General features: G+C 34.3%; 2 protein-coding genes and 1 long non-coding RNA gene across 7 annotated transcripts; 1 reads left to right on the forward strand and 2 right to left on the reverse strand.

Annotated features, from left to right (window-relative positions):
- The first annotated feature begins 676 nt into the window (after positions 1-676).
- Positions 677-4,390, forward strand: LOC107767571 (putative NEDD8-conjugating enzyme Ubc12-like). The gene is made up of 6 exons (XM_016586608.1): positions 677-878; positions 2,055-2,168; positions 3,283-3,391; positions 3,573-3,651; positions 3,738-3,854; positions 4,123-4,390. The coding sequence occupies exons 2-6, from the start codon at positions 2,060-2,062 to the stop codon at positions 4,258-4,260; spliced, it is 552 nt and encodes a 183-aa protein (XP_016442094.1). The 5' UTR covers positions 677-878; positions 2,055-2,059; the 3' UTR covers positions 4,261-4,390.
- Positions 4,391-5,654: 1,264 nt separating this feature from the next.
- LOC107767568 (uncharacterized) lies at positions 5,655-10,982 on the reverse strand. Of its 5 annotated transcripts, none has more exons than XR_012707829.1 (6): positions 10,623-10,982; positions 7,559-7,752; positions 7,129-7,480; positions 6,830-7,011; positions 6,050-6,711; positions 5,655-5,958 (listed from the first exon to the last, which is right to left on the reverse strand). XR_012707829.1 is itself a non-coding variant. In XM_075249899.1 (4 exons), the coding sequence occupies exons 1-4, from the start codon at positions 10,706-10,708 to the stop codon at positions 6,113-6,115; spliced, it is 1,491 nt and encodes a 496-aa protein (XP_075106000.1). In that variant the 5' UTR covers positions 10,709-10,982; the 3' UTR covers positions 5,655-6,112. The 5 variants fall into 5 exon arrangements, 1 of the variants encoding a protein (XP_075106000.1); XR_012707828.1 differs by having other exon boundaries at positions 6,054-6,711; positions 10,623-10,981; XR_012707826.1 differs by having other exon boundaries at positions 6,054-6,711; positions 7,129-7,752; positions 10,623-10,981.
- Positions 10,983-12,859: 1,877 nt separating this feature from the next.
- On the reverse strand, positions 12,860-16,380 carry LOC107767580 (uncharacterized). Its single transcript, XR_001643943.2, has 3 exons — positions 16,209-16,380; positions 14,070-14,209; positions 12,860-13,532 (listed from the first exon to the last, which is right to left on the reverse strand). It is a non-coding gene; the product is annotated as an uncharacterized LOC107767580 (long non-coding RNA).
- Between the last annotated feature and the right edge of the window lie 457 nt (positions 16,381-16,837).

Consider the following 16,837-nt stretch of genomic DNA (forward strand, 5'->3'; position numbering starts at 1 on the left):
TCTAAGCCGGTGGCTCTGATACCATGTTCGCTGTCATGACTACCAGCAATGAACGGGAGATGAATTCAGAGGAAGAGAGAATCTCAGAGAAGAGAAGAATAACTCAAAAATGAGAAAATGAAATCTGTTATTGATTCAATGAAGTGTACACTGTTTATATACGGTAAATAACTAACTTCTAACCATCAAACTACTTGAGTTTAACTAACTAACTATACACTCTAAAGTTAACTCTATTAAATAATTATGATTAATAATCAGCTTATAACTACTATAACCAACAAGATCAAACATTAAAGTGGATTGTTTTATTTTATAAAATATAATTTTGGTTGTATATTTTATTTTGACCCCAAATTGTGGATATAATATATTTTTTTGATTTTAGTGATTTTGAGGTATAGCTTATACAAGTAATATTTTCAAGTATACTAGGCTCAATTATTTTTAATGAATGGTTTGACCATAACTATTACAATATATTATTAATAAGATCATCAAATAGTGCCTAAAGAAGATTTAAATTATAGCATTCTACCTAAAAAGAATAAAAATATAAATATCAGTAAAATTTCAAGTTTTAAAATTTTAGTTATATCGAGTGGAATATATTCCTTTTTCAATATTATAGAATAGAACTCATATTTAGTGGAGGTGAAGGAAGAAATAACAGAAAGCGGCGTTATAAGCAAAGCCCAAGAACACAAAAACATAAACTAGTTGTGTCCTTTGAACTGTGGGATTGGGAAAAATCCGTGTGCTCCTTTGTTCAAACCGCACTATATATATATTTATAAACAATTTGTACTTCCTCTGTACCCTTGTCTCGTTTAAGGTTGTTCTTTTTTTCTCTCTGCGCTTTCTTCAAAAATCAAAAGGTATTATCAGGATCTCCAACTCTTTTCCTTTTCTTCAAAATCAAAATTGAATCTTTTTATTTGCATGTACTAATTTTGGCCTCCTTTTGCTGTTGGGTTCATCACTCTGTTCTTATTCTAAAACATTGAACTTTTACTTATGTTCTAGTTCTTACCCTTTGCGTTATTTTTCTGTGGGGTTGGTGTCTTTCTTTGTTTAATTAACTGATACTGAATTTTAGGGGAATTTCTTCAAAGAAAAAGTTTTGTTTTCTCTACTGTTTCTTTGTTTTATTATATTGATGGCATTAGACTGAATATATTTATTTATCTGTTTAGTTTTTGCATCTCTTTTTCACATAATTTACGACTTTAGAACTGTATTGGTTGATAGCTACATTGTCTTTATTCTGAATTTGGAGCAAAATTGAATCTGGATTCCTATAAAATTTGAAGAGTTTTGCTCTAATAAGCGTGTAGATGTTGAAATATGTTGTAGGAGCCTCCCAATCATATTCAGAAAGGTGTATACAAAATCATGAACTTGTTCATGTTAAAGTAAATATACTACTGTTCGAATCGTCTAAGCATATATTACTAGTAGAGTAGTATTGATCTCTCAAATTACTTGTAATTCAGTTATCACAAATAAAAAGTGTAACTTATTACTTGAATTGAAAGTGGTGTTTGTTTACTTAAACAGTGTGCTCCATCTCATTCTTTCTTACTTATCAAGGAAAAAAAAATGTTTTTCATCTCTCGGCTTTTGCTTCCTGTGCATAGTTAAGTAAGTGCCTGGCTCTTTTCAAAGAACCTGACTTTACTATTTTATGTTTGACATATTCATAGGTGTATTAGACATGTCATTTAGATACATTACATAAATATAAAAATAGAGGGAGTTGCGGTAGGTTAACGACTAGCATAGAAGTAGTTGGATGAAATCTCTGGAGTGCAGCTATTTTAAATCTTTGCTCTTTTAGTCCTTCCGTTCTTTGTCTTTGACAGCCGTTTCTACAAGTTACTTACATTGCTCTTCATGATCAGTACAAAATTGGATTATCTTTAACTGTCATCATTACTCGTTGGTTGTTGATCTTAATGTAAAAATACTTGCATTTTGTGAACTCCTTTTCACTATTCAAGTTATTGCTGGAAAACTATGCCCCTGGAACTGATTGTTAGTACTTGTGTTAGGAAAAATGATCAAATTGTTCAAAGTAAAAGAGAAGCAAAAAGAGGCTAATGAGAATGGCAATGGGAAGGGCCCTTGCAACAAGCAGACCGCTGGGGAACTGCGTCTACACAAAGGTTTTGATATTCTCTTTTTGCTTGATATATTAACTCTTCTATTGTTGTTTCTGCAATATAATTTTGTTTGGAGTGTTTTATTTGAGCATCACACATTGGTTCTGTTGGAAATTAAATCAGCAATCATAGCAACATGTTTTTTGATGCAGTAATCAGTATAGAAATATCTCGAAACTGGGTGATATTAACGTGAATGATGAAAGAACATTAAATTGAATTTGAAAATTTTCTCCTTGGAGAAAAGAACTCCGTAGATTGCTCAATTGGAAAAATAATGAGGATTGTTTTGGTCTATAGATGTCAAACCGCAGGCCTCCACTCAATAAGGCCAGCGGGCTATTCAAGGGTCTTCAAAGTCTGTTTGTTTATCAATAACAAGTAATATTTTATCCTGTGTTTCGGCGAAGGGTGTTCAGTTAATCACCCTTGGCCACACATAGCTTCGCCTTTCTTCCAATTCCAGGAGGATGAAAAATATTTTGTAGATTGAGTGCTGATGGATGTGAAGGAGCAAACTGATGTCAATTACTTTTCTGTATGTGAACGTGTGTGGTCCTGATTTCCAGCATTAACCATTACTCGATTTCCAAGGATGATGTTGATGATCTTGTAGCTTTATGCATTCAAGATGGTTATTATTGAGGTGTACGAGCAGTGTGGCAGGGCCTCTAGCAAATACATGCTGATTCAATTTCACCAGGGATGTAACTAATGTGTTACTAATCACTGTGTCTTTCCAAGAAGAGATGCTTTATATACGTAACACACTATCTTCCGTCCTTTGAAAATATTTTGGTGCCTGTTCTCTTTCGAATAGAAATACATTGAGTGATTGATCAAGAAAAATATGCTGTGTTATGTTGTCCTTTTCCTTCGGAATATTTTTTAACGACGTGGTGCCTTTTTTTTTCTTGTTTTTTCTTTTTTTTTGATTTTTTGTTGGGGGTGGGGGGCTGAATTTGTTTGTGAATGCTCAACTGTGATTGCATTTTTCCACTGTTCTATTCTTTTCATGGTCTTATCATGAGGTTGTTTGATTGGAAATTCCCTCTCAATCTTTGTTATGGTAAAGTACTCTCGCTTGAGACTTACCCCTTCAACTCACTCTTTGCAGACATTACCGAGCTGAACCTGCCCCGTACTTGTACAATATCATTTCCTGGTGGGAAGGATAAGCTGATGAATTTTGAAATTACAATTAAGCCATATGACGGATACTATGCGTAAGTAATTTCTACTGCACAACTGTTTTTTCTCCCTTCTTAATGTAGAATCTAGAACAACTGCATATCGAGCATAATTGTTTCAACAAGGTGCATTCACTTTTCTGCACTTTCAGTTTATATAATTACTGCACAATCATGGTGATTCTCATCTAAACAACAACTTGATTTGGTGTTGCAGTGGTGGAAAATTTCTATTCTCTTTCGAGGTTCCATCAATCTATCCACACGAACCACCAAAAGTAAAGTGCAAGACCAAGGTACAGCTATTTCCCTCTCCGTTATATTCTGGCATACATCAGACACTGAGATTCTGTTTTTCATTAGCTTTCTGTATGAGATGCAGGTATACCATCCTAATATCGATTTGGAGGGTAGTGTCTGCCTCAACGTACTTAGAGAAGATTGGAAACCTGTTCTCAACATCAACACAATTGTTTATGGATTATATCATCTTTTTACGGTATTGTTTTGTTCTCTCCAACATCTTATTTGTTACATGTAAATACACAGTCAACTTATCCCAGGGGCGAGGCCAATGTTCTGGCGGCGGGTTCAGCTAATCCAGTAGCTTTACTTTGGTTCAAACCCTGTATTAGTCTAGAACAATTTATTAATTATTTACAATTTAATAATTTACAACTCAGTGACTTAAAATGCTTAGAATTCCGAATTCTTAAGCTTGAAATCTTAGCTTCGTCTCTGACTTATCCCGTACAACACCTGTGCAGGAACCAAACCCCGAGGATCCTCTTAATACTGATGCTGCTGCTGTGTTGAGAGACAGGCCTGAGTTGTTTAAATCAAATGTGAGAAAGGCTATGTATGGTGGATGTGTGGACAACATAAGCTTCGCGCGATGCGTGTAGCCTACGGGTGTTCATCAGTCTGTACGGTTTTGAAAGATTTGATTTGGTATTTTTGGTTTTCGTTTATAAAAATATTAAATATTATATCAATACCATATCAAGATAAGTTTGGTATGGTTCGTTTTTAACCTTTTTGGTTTCAGTTTGTATGGTCAGATAATTTCGGTATTTTATTTATACTAACATACTATCAACCACTCTTGTAATCGTGATTCGTGAAATTGAATTTTCAGACTCGAGCAAAAAGAAAAAGAAAAAAAAATACTAATTGAGAACAAATTAAACTAAAACGTTAATGGTGTTTCATTCTAAAACAAGATTCTCATTCTTTGCTTGAAAAAATAAGAAAAGTAAAAACATTAACATGATTGTTTTTTGAGCAAAAATTTCTCTCTTATCTGCAAGTTTTCTGTTTGTGCATATAATTAAATTTAAAGAGTTTAAGTTTTATGCATTACAATATAAATGTTTTTTACACAATCAGATTAGTTGTAAGCAGTGTTTTAAAAGGCGTGGACGTAAGGCGAGGTAAATGCCTCAGTGAGCGTAAGCCTCGGGGCTTATTTAATTTTTAATATTTCATAAAATATTATAATTACAGTAAATATTTTTAAATAGGTAAAATTACATAAAAATTGAAAAAAACTATAAATAAGTGAAAAATATACATAGATGTGCTCCACCCCCGAAAGACTAGTCAAAATAATCCGCTTATTACAAGCACAAGTAACTTGATTTGAAAAGAATAAAGTTGTAACATATACAACTTACAGCTTGTTTGGATGGTCGTTACCTATTATATCATATCGTATTGTTACTTTAAATACGATATTTGTTTTGGTTGTTACTTAAATTTTATTGTATCGTATCGTTAAATCCGTCGTTACGTAACGACGAAATGTGCCACTTTATGTAACGGCCGATTTGGTGTGGGCGCATCGTTATCTTGCTTTTTTCTCTCATCTCACCCTTCACTATTATTAAATTATTTTATTTTATCATTTATCCTACCTTTTTATATAATAAATTTACCCCGTATCATAATTTATCTTTATAATATTACAAATTTATTCTTCATATTGCTAGTGCATGATATCATGAAACAACGGCAAACGATACAATCTATCCAAACACGATACAGTACAATACAATACAATACGATACATTATGAAACGATGTGTAACAACCGTCAATTCTCAAGTTGGGAGTTCTTCTCATTTCCACAAGAAATGGGTTGTTATATTAGCTTAAACAGCATGCCATGAAAAAAGAAGAAAAAAAAAACAGTTGAAAGATGGCATGTCTGAAAAATGCATTGTCTAAGTAGAAGAGAAGCGAGAACAAAATTAACTATCTATCCCGCCTCCATTGCAAAGGGTGAAGGTAAAAAGATGTCACGTTAAAACCCTATTGTTTTGTATAAACAATTTCAACTTTAATATTAGACACTGAACCGATCTTGAAGAGGATACATTTAGTGTGTTGCTTTCTTCTAACTTGAAAAGTGGTAGGTTTTAGGCGTAACATAGACAAACATGCGAAATCCATCCCTCCCCCCTCTAACCAGTCTGACATTACAGAAGCAACTACTTGAGCATTGGCGTGCATTGGTAAGTAAATGCATCCTCTTGTTCCGGCACCAGTACATTTTTGTGTTAGATGAGATTAGTAACCTGCTGCGACCACCATATGACATCTCTGCAAAATTAGACAGGAAAACTGTTAGCAGTGCAGTAGGCTTTCATCTATGTGGTCACAGAGAGAAACTCCAAATCCAAATGAACTGAACTTGCCAGATGGACACAGAGTCCAAGAAGAATGAATTAACAAAGAAATGACAAGTGTGGGATCATCATATCATCTCTGTTTCTTTTGCAGCAGCAAGTCTTGCATTTTCACGGTCCTGCTTGAATGTCCAATACAAAGGGGTGTAAAACAAGCAACATAAACCAAAAGGCACAACCATCATTGAAAATAGGCCTTTCGACAATGCTAAAGCCTCTCTTGTAGATCCTAATAAGGGATCAACTGACTTGGCATCATAACCATACATTTTCTCGGCAAGAATTCCTACAATTGGAGCAGCAAATGAAGAAAATGAACCCTCAAAGGCACGATCAAAAGCATATATCATGGTGCGGTGTTTTGAAGGCACCACTTCTGCAAACATTGGACCATTTGTAGCCGTAGCACACCAGCTGATTGTGAGGCCCATTATGAATAAAGTCACAGCAAATGTGGAGTAGCTGCTTACAGACTGGGGGATAACTCGGAGAATGAACCATGAGAACGGGATGCCCATGAAAGAACTGAATTGAGCACACATGACACGCCCTGAATGAGGGTATATTCGAGACATTCTGTCTGCAACTACTCCACCGAAAAAGGATCCTAATGCGCATCCAGCAGCAAATAGACCGACAAGTGCTGCTGCACTATTATGATCAAAACCTGCATCATATATATTCATGATGACAGTTGGTGCAGCTAACACCCATAAAAGATTAAGTAAAATGAATATCAGCATAAGAAGAAATTACATACTAAATCCAGAAAACAGGCCACTTACCAATTAATTCAAACCACAATGTAAAAAAAACAAAGGCTGTCCAAGGTAGGGATCCAACTAGACCCTGCAAAACAATGAACTGAAATGTTTGGACTTTGATGACACTTCTCATGGCTGTCCAGGACTCCATCCAAATTGACACTGAATTGATATTTGAACGTCCCTTCTCTATCAATTCTTCCCTAAGGCATGAGAAAGGAAAGCTCAAAAATAACAACAAAGAGTAGAATCTGCTTAACTACAGAATAGGAAATGGAGCAACAACTAACGAACATAAAAGTGGATAAACAAGTAACTACCTATCAGAATGCTTTGAAATATCACGATGGACGCTGCCTTTTTTCCTTGGGTCAACAACAAAAGAGAAAACAAGAACTCCTATCAAAGTACTCAAAGTTGCCATCACGACAAAGGCAAAGCGCCATCCTGGTATGCCCCAGAATTCATGACCAGCCATAATTGTAGCTATAGCTCCGCCTCCTATCCCACCCACAGTACCAATTAGATTAAGAAATCCGAATCCCGTTCCTCTGACTTCATCCGTATAGCTATCAGCTATAAAGGACTGCAGTGCAGGTATCACAATTGCCAGACCGAAACCATTTACTGCTCTCCAGAAAGCAACCTGCAGAAAATACTTACTCGCACCCACTGCACCGGTTGATAAGGCCCAGAAGAGGATACCAATTGCAAGAACCGTGGGACGGTCATAATTTAAAACTAAAATACCTGCCACTGGTGATGCAATTCCCTGCACAAAGTTCCTTATGAATGTGAGATACCCAAGATCAGATGGTCCTGCTGTAAAAGCTTCACTGACTTCTTTGTAAACAGCTGGAAGGAGATTCTCATCAGCGCGCTCCATTATAGCGGCCATGTTGATGATGATTAGGGAAAGGGAAATCCCAAAAATTGTCCTTGTTCTGTAGTGGGCCAACATATTAAAATCTAAAGTAGAAATGCTACAGTAAATATGTATAGGAAGAATCTTCTCTCAAAAATCAAATGGATTGAATAAGATCGCATTACATCTCTTTTGGGACTAAACAGTTTTTCTTATTGGATTATAATCAGCATATACTAGGACCTGAAACAAAGGGGGATCACATTTTCTCTAGCAGGAAATATCTTATGGTAAGATCAAAAGTTTGATCCGAGGAAAAGGTAATTTTCTTGTTGTTTGATAAGGGTAAATTTTATAGAAGCTATGAACATGATCAGTAGAAAGGGTAATACAAATAAAAATACATCTTTCAACAGTCAGAACCTAAATGCTTGAACAAAGCACTCCTGCAGTTGATTGATGTAACATTGTAGAAGACCTATATGACAGGTTCATAAAATAAGGTAAACTGACGCTTAATAAAACATGCAATAGAAATCACTGCCTTCTAACTTGTAAGTGTGAGTTGTAAGCTGCTAGATTTGAGTATTCAATACAATCAGCGTCTTATCTGTATAAGTTGCAGTTTTAGGAGAAAATCACAAAGCATTTGGATCTAATGGACACCGAGAATAACAGGTTCAGGTCATGCTAAGAGCCAAACTTGTTGCACCACTTAGCGTCATGAAATAGGATAGATGTATAGTCCAAGTCTCAGGATGATGAAAACTAAGAGCGATAAACTCAATTAAAATGTGTGGATTACTTGATCAGAAATTTGACATCATTTTCATGAATTATGCCCCACATAGCTTATAAATTCACCCATCTTGTGTCTCATTGCTTATGTGTGTTTACATTGCAGTATCCAAATGACAACACTGCTTAAAAGAATTGTTTCTTCTACAGGTCATGTGGGCATGTTAATCCATCTGAAAGTCTTTCAATCACTAAATTCACTAGAACTACAGTATTCAACGTTTAACACACGGATCACTTTAAGGCCTTACATTAAAAGGTCAAAGAACAAACAATAACAAAAAAGATTGATGCCGTTACTTAGAAATTTACTGTTGAAAGCCCATCTAAACCAGGGTACAGGACAACTAGGTCTAATTGAACGAATGAGTGGCTATCAAGTATCAACATATTCTCTGAAAAGTCGAAATTTTCAGGAGGTCATTGCATTATCATGTGCAGAGATTCAAACAAGCAGAAGATAAGTTGAAGAATTGTCAAACAAAAACCATTCATCCGACCAACTGATGTGAAAACATGTATGAGTAAGTAACATGTCGCGTTTAAAAGCAAATGAATGATTAAGAGGTCCAAATTCACAGTTTTGGATACACAGCAAGAGGATTCAGTTCTCCATCTCGATGTAGTTCGAAATGAGACGACTGAAGCTTTGTATAGCGGCATATTGAAAGTGAATCTCAATCTATGCCATAACTTCCATCAAAGGAGCAGTTGCACTGATTTCCAATTGAAAAAGTATCAAACCCTATAACCCCAAGGATCACACTGCAATATGTTCTGCCCCGATGGAAAGAACTATAGGAGTAGCATGAAAGCTTATAACATTCAACAGAAAGCGGAGAAGTACATGTTTACTAACTAAATGCAGCTGCATGTGTTCCTCAAGGCAAATCACCTTCCATTTAAAACTCAGTTTGTATTTTAATTTTACAAGTTTGTCTATGTAATCAATTGCATCTACTCCAACTCAAATGGAGTCGAGACTTTCCCTTTAGCAGGTCCACTTAAGGAAAAGTTTTTCTTCCTCTTTTGCTGGGGATTTGGCTGATCTTCCCCGTGTCACTTACTCTACTTAACTGCCGTTAAACACAACAAAAGAGAAAAGTGTTTCCACTTGGTAGCAATTAACTTCATCAAATTCAGACTTAATGATCAATTAAAGCTCATTTGTTTTCTATCTGCACCCATACCCTGGGGATCAATATTGATATCTCACTTACAAAACTCTCAACCTATCAACATCCTCTCATCTAAAACTTGCATTTCTTGAGAAAGCTTGTGGACAACATCCAGAATCAACTCTAACACCTACAAAATTAGGAAAACAACAACCTTGATCTAACAACCACTCTAATACTGTAATTGCAGAAAATATCTGAATCCTGCAAACAAAAGCTGACAGAGGAGAAGGTCCTACATGTAAATAAATACTCCCTATGTTTCATTTTATATAACACTTGCCTCACCTGTGGAATACACTGGGTATATTTTTGTTGTTGTTGTTGTGGTGTATTCCATTTTATATAACACTATTCCGTGTTAATTTATATTTAAGAAAAAGATATCTTTCCACACTTTGAAACTCTTTTAACTTTAAACTTAACCTTAATGGTGTGCTTTTATAGTCTTAACAACGCCATGACATGTTTAAAAGCACAAGTTCAAATTAAACTTTTGGTATGTGCAAAAAGCCTTTCTTTTTAGTTTTTACCCTAAACTCAATATCAAACCACTGTTTAAAATAAAACAGATGAAGTGCTGATGTATCAATATCTATAAAGGGCAGCCCGATGCACTAAACTCCCGCTATGCGTGGGTTCAGGGAAGTTTCGGACCACAAGGGTCTATCAACCTCACCCTGCATCTCTGCAAGAGGCCCGTGGCCTCCTGGTCATATGGCAGATGTATCAATATCCATAATGAATCCAAAAACCATTAAGAAACTAATAACCTCCACGAAACTACAATCACATAGTGGAACAAAAAACCAAAACCAAAAAACCAAATGAACAATTAGTCCTATGCCTCAATATCAAACTAGTTCAGACCGTGTATACCAATTTCTAATATCCATTTCATTCCATTTGAAGCCGGTTGAAACAGAAAAACAAACAAGTACAATATAAAGAAACAATAAGAGTGAAATATAACCTCATGGTGTGAAGGTGCCTGGGTAGCAAAGATTTGGGTCGAAAAATAGAAGAATGAAATCTGGAAGCTCTAGCGGTTAAGCCCATCGATCCCAAAGGAAAAGTCAACCTTTAAGGTTAACCAACGACCGGTCTGGGGTTCAACGTGGGGGTTGGCAAACTATTTATTTGCCGCGCAGCTGTCCTTGTTATTATAAAGATCTAATTAAGTAGTAGTACTATATTCAATATTAAAATAAAAAGAAAATTTTCTCATATAGATCTGTGGTAAGATAGTAAGCAATTCTATTTCTCTCGTCATTATCCTTATTTTATAAATTTGGAAATTATGTAAGAAAAAAGGAAGGACGTTTTGGTGGAGAGTTTGGTGATATTTGATTGTAACTGGTAACGGAAAGATTTTGCCAAATCCTTGACAATATACAAAGTCAAGGCCAAACGTGTAATAACTGTTCTCCTGCAGGGGGCTTCTAGTGCTTATTTGATACTATTTGGGATTCTGTACAGCGCTGTAAATTAAATAACATAATTACATATTAATATTAATAATTAATAATAGCTTATGCAATAAAGAGCAAAGATTTCCTTCCCTCTTCCCTGTGAATAACAAAAAAAAAGAAAAATTAAAAAGCAGAAGAGCTAAGATTAAAATAAGTTAAAAGTATATTGAATGCTTTCGTAGGATGAAGTAATAATTATTGCTAGAATAGTAGAATTATTAAAACTGATTCCAGATTGCAAGTTTCTAAAGTACCATATTGAACAGCTGTTCTAATTACACGACCTAATGGCCAAATTCTGGCTCAACTACCTAAAAGCTTTCTCATTGTTCATGAAATTAAAAGAAAAACTACTCTATTGCGTTCTCGCAAAACCCTCGAGAAAAAGAAAAAGACATGCCGAGCTTGGAAATGACTTCTTTTTCAATTGAAGTATCCGAATGAGTACTTTTAGCAAGTTATGTTTGGTCCAATTATTTTTGAAACTGTTTTTGTTAATACATGAGAAATCATTTATGTTTGGCCTATATTTCAACAAAGTAATTTTAAGTATCAAATTATGAAAAGGAATATCTAATTATTTACTTTACAAGTAATGTTATTTAGGGTTTGAACTGTTGGAAAATGTTGCAATGCAGGCTTCTATGTAGCTTTCTAGGAGCCTGTTTGGACCAACTTTTAAGCACTTTTTAATTTTAAGTAGTGTTTGGCAACCAAAAAAAGATTTAAAAAAAGTTAAAATCTGCTTTAGAAAAAGCCAAAACCAACCCAACTTGTGAGCTCGTTTGGATTAGCTGGAAAAAAGTAGCTTTTAAGCAGTAAAAGCAGCTTTTAAGCAGCAAAAGCAACTTTTAAGTGCTGAAACTTGTTTTATAAATAAGCAGTTACCTGTTTGGATAAAAGTGTTGAAGCTTAAAAAAAGCTGTTGAAGTGTTTGGTAAACAAGTGCTGGTAAAAAAAAAATTCTGTTAAAAAGACAAAAATATCCTTAAAACTGTTAACATTATAAAGGATCTGATTACTACAATATATTTGATTCATATAATTAATGCAAATAAAAAATAATTTATATTTTAATTTAATTTCAATTTAAATGATTACTTAAGATAGTTTTTACAAATATAATTCTTGAACGCTCATTTTTAGTTTGTACAAAAGAGGAAAGAAAAATAATTTGTTCCTACTACTCTTTAATTTCAATAAATCAAGTATTACTATTCTTTAATTTCAGTCGTTCTAATTTCAACCACTTAATTATATGCATATTTCAAGAGAACGAAACAAAATAACATTTAAGTTTCAATTAGTTAATGTCAAATTACATATATAGACCTGATAGTCATTGTCACGTGTATGGATGCGCAGTTAACAAGCTCAGCTCATGATGAGTGTATGTAAGGAGGTGATTAATTATCAAAGGCAATACAAAAGAAAGGAATTCAGACTCAATTAGTCTGCTTGATACAGTATAGTTCTGAAACATTATTGCATGATAGCCAAGAACACTATTAATTCTAATGTAATTCAAAAGATATAAGTATGAATTATATGCCCAATACCATGAAATGTAATTTTTTTACTCATAGGTTTATCCTACTAGGAAGTACTATTTTAATTTTCCAAAAAACCACACACTGTTGATACAACAAATTCAAGTATTGGAAAATATGTTCATACAATTACAAGTATCAAGCTTCACAAATTTCATTAGCAATCAAATCGCGAAGACCCATCTAAACAAGATCACTTTGCTCTTCCACATTTTTCACATTTATATTGTTATTAGCTCTCAAAGATGTACCAACATCAGGATCAACAAATGGAACATATTCCTCATTCTCAGCTGCTCGGAATGCATCATCCATATTGTATTTCTTTCTAATATAGTTATGAATGACCATAGTAGCAAGTACGATGTCTCTTTAAGTGTGAATGTGATAGAAAGGCATGTCTCGCAAAACAGACCATCTTGCTTTCCAAACCGCAAATGTGCGCTCTACAATATTTCTACAAGAAGAATGCAAATAGTTAAAATTTTCAATTCGCCCTCTTGGTTCTCGCAATTGCCTTGTTGCACCGCGACGGAATTGTGCTAGGTGATATCTCACATTATCTCCTTTTTATGGAGCCATATATCCCTTCATATGCGGATATCCTGTATCAACTAGATAATACTTATTTCCAATTGGACGTGAAAAGTTGAGTTCTGGTCTACGAAGGGCCTTACCAAATATACGACTATCGTGAGCTGCTCCTTCCCACCCAGCCCATACAAATGTAAAACACATATTAAAATCTATGACAACAAGAATATTTTGAGTCGGATAACCTTTACGTCCAATATATGGTATCTCTTGACCTTGCGGTAACCTTGCTTTAACATGTGTGCCATCAAGTGCTCCAATACAATCCTACACACATTTACAAGTATAAATTTAACATAAGTTAGTAATACTTGTAAAAGTTAAGTTATAAGTTTAATAAAAAAGAATTATGTAAAAATATTTTTTACTCTAAAGAAAGGGAGATATCGACCGTTACATGGCTTATGAGCTCCTGCACCATTATTATAATTTTGATGTGGTCTAATTATATCTCTTGCAAGCTCACAAATAGCCTTTAAAACACTATAAAAGTGTCTATAAATTGTTTCTCCCGAATGTTGAAAGATTTCCTGTATTAATAGATTTCCAGCTCCATGTGCACAAGTCATCAAGAACATGCCTAACATCTTGTGTATAAATATTCCACGTGTGGGTTTATCCCATACTTTCCAGTTAAGTCATTCGATAGATCAACAAACACTGACTTCCTCAATCGAAAATTTTCATAACAACGAGTCTCGTTTCCTCTTAATATCTCTTGAATAAATACATTTCCAGAGCGACTAAACGTATGACAAGGTTCCTTGCATAGGTATTTTTCGTAATACATCAAAATCAATTTACCTGCTATTTGACATAAAGCCGTCCATTCCTTCTCATCTTGCTCCCTCTGTATTTCCTACAGTTCTTCTTCATCTTCATATTGTGAAGAATAACTTGGATAAGGATCTACTATGTCACTAGAGTTCAAACTCTCCATTTTACTGAAAATGAACACATAAAGTTAATATAAGCTTTCTAAACATAACCTTAACTGAAGTTTTCCAAATATAAAGTAAAGGGAAGTTTAACAATAGTAAGTTTAACCGAAGCTTAACAATAGAAGCTCAACAAACAGAAGCTTTAATTCAATAAAAGTTTAATGATACAATCACAACGTCTAAACAAGAAGCAATATATAAAGTTTACACATAAAACCATAATAACATTTACACATACAATCACAATATTAGAACACAGAATACTAGAAATACTCAACCACATTTTTCTTGAGCTATAACTGAGAGTTAAACTCCAACCAAGACTTGCGAGCTTCATCAGTAGGCATCCCCAAAAATATCTGTCGGTTATTTGTCTTGCAGAACATATTCATAGTAAAACTATAAATTTTACTCCCAGCTAGAATATCAGGAATTTATTCCAACGTGCCAATACACTTCTCGATGGATGTCTCATCAACTGCAGGAGATGTAGCAGTACTTTTGCTAGACATAAACTCTATGAAAGAGTGTATATCCTCTTTTATTAGTGTTGCAACTATTTTTTTCTTACTCTTTCTTACTTGACTACTGGTGCTAACACCATCAGTTGATTTTTATCTTTTTAGTGATGGCTCTGGAAACATAACAGAATTTATATTTTGTAGATCATCACTTTCATCGCTCATTTCATCATTAAGATGAATAAAGTGTTCTTTGTCACAATCATCAATAACATTTATTCCTTCTTCATCAAGATTAAGTCCAATGCCGGATGATTGTTCTTGATTTGCTGCACGTGCTCTTTCTCCTATGGCAACAACATCAGCAAAACGTGCATCATAGCAAAACCATATTAGCGAAAAATCTTTGTTCCTAAATTTTTTATATTTTGCATTCTCCTATAAAAAGAGAAAATCAAAACTACTTTAATCAAACTGATAAAATTAACAATGAAAAAAAATAAGAATTACACATATAATAATGTGAGACATGTACCTTAAATTTTCTTTCCCACCAATCATCATCTGCCATAATCGTATTTTTCATGGCATCCCATCCTAAACCTATCTCCCCTCTCATCACTGCTTAAAAAGTGTCTATTCGCCTTTCATGTAATCCCAATGGTTTTTCATTTTTTTTATCATAATGTTTTCCCGTCTTCTTACAGAACTCGTCAACAATACTTTTCCACCCATCTTTATTTAAGTAAGTGTTTGGTCTGTTTCCTTTTCTAACCTCTTGCTCACACAACTCAAGAAATATTATATGTGTATCATCATCCCACTTAGCATTGTAGGGCATAATTGAATGTAAATAATCTGAAGAAAGCAGAGCAACCAAGAAGCTAAAGAAGGCAACAATTGAAACAAATATATTTGGTGAAATACAGATTATTTTGCTACTCTAAGTGACATATATTATCAGTATATTAGTATCAGATTACTATACAAACTTCCAATTTAGCTAGCAGATAAATTAATCAAAAACTTATTAAAGGTATTATGTGCATTTACACATCTGTGAGCAATGCATATCTACAACTTTAGCCATTTCAAACTATCTGAGTTCATCACTCTTTGAGCATTTCCCTGTTAGACATTCATAAAGTCCAAAAACTATTACCTCATAAATTTATCAAATATTAGGACATTAGTAGGCTCAAGTGTGCAAAACTTGAAGTTCAGAAAAATGCCCTCAAATCTTCAAGAACGACATAAAGAGGATAAGTGAAGGAAATCATATAATTCATGCATACAAAGATGGTTTCATGTGTTGGAACACTGCACAGACATGATTTTTTAGATGGCTACGGTAGTTGAATACACTTTCCTCCTCTTTTTAAGAGTTAAATTACTAAACTTTCTTTTATGAAAAATAGGTTGGCTTTAAAGTTGTCAAATTGAAAAAGGGTCCTGAATTTTAAAGGGGTTTCCCGTTAAAATTAATCCAAAACTTTGAAAACACACTAGGAATTGAAATTCAATAGGAAGATTAAACTTACTGGACCGAAGAGGCTTTCAAATTGGAGCTGAAGTTGGGGAGAGTCTGCAACAAGAAGAAGAAAAACGCAGAGTCTGAGGAAGAAGAATGCAGAGTCTGCAACAAGAAGGGAGAAAAGAAGGTTATCGTGTGTTTTAGGGATTTTTTTTACTGAGAGGTAATTTCAAAATTAAGAAAAGTTATAAGGGATAAGAATATAATATACTTGGTCAAAGTAAGGTGGCTTTTAAGTCAATTTCGAAAAGTCATAGCTTGGTGGGGGATTAGGTGTAAACCCCAACCTTTATATATATCACAAAAAAGTCATGGAAAGGGATATACAACAAACTTCCATCATGACAGCCAGAGCTGTGCATTTGGATCGGATATCCGAAATCCGATCTGATCCATTCTATTTCGAATTTTCGGATTTCGAATTTTCGGATTGGATACGGATTATGTTTTATAAAATTTTGAATTTTCGGATTGGATTCGAATTTGCATGATTTTAATCCGATCCGATCCAAAATCCGAAATTATATGGGCCTATATATAAATACTACATTAAAATTTTAGGGTTAAGTAAGCTTATTCATTTATCAGACAACCCCTAGGTTATATCGATGTTCTCTCTCACTCTCACATATTTCC

The sequence above is a fragment of the Nicotiana tabacum genome, chromosome 3 (assembly GCF_000715075.1).
Source record: "Nicotiana tabacum cultivar K326 chromosome 3, ASM71507v2, whole genome shotgun sequence".
NCBI lineage: Eukaryota > Viridiplantae > Streptophyta > Magnoliopsida > Solanales > Solanaceae > Nicotiana > Nicotiana tabacum.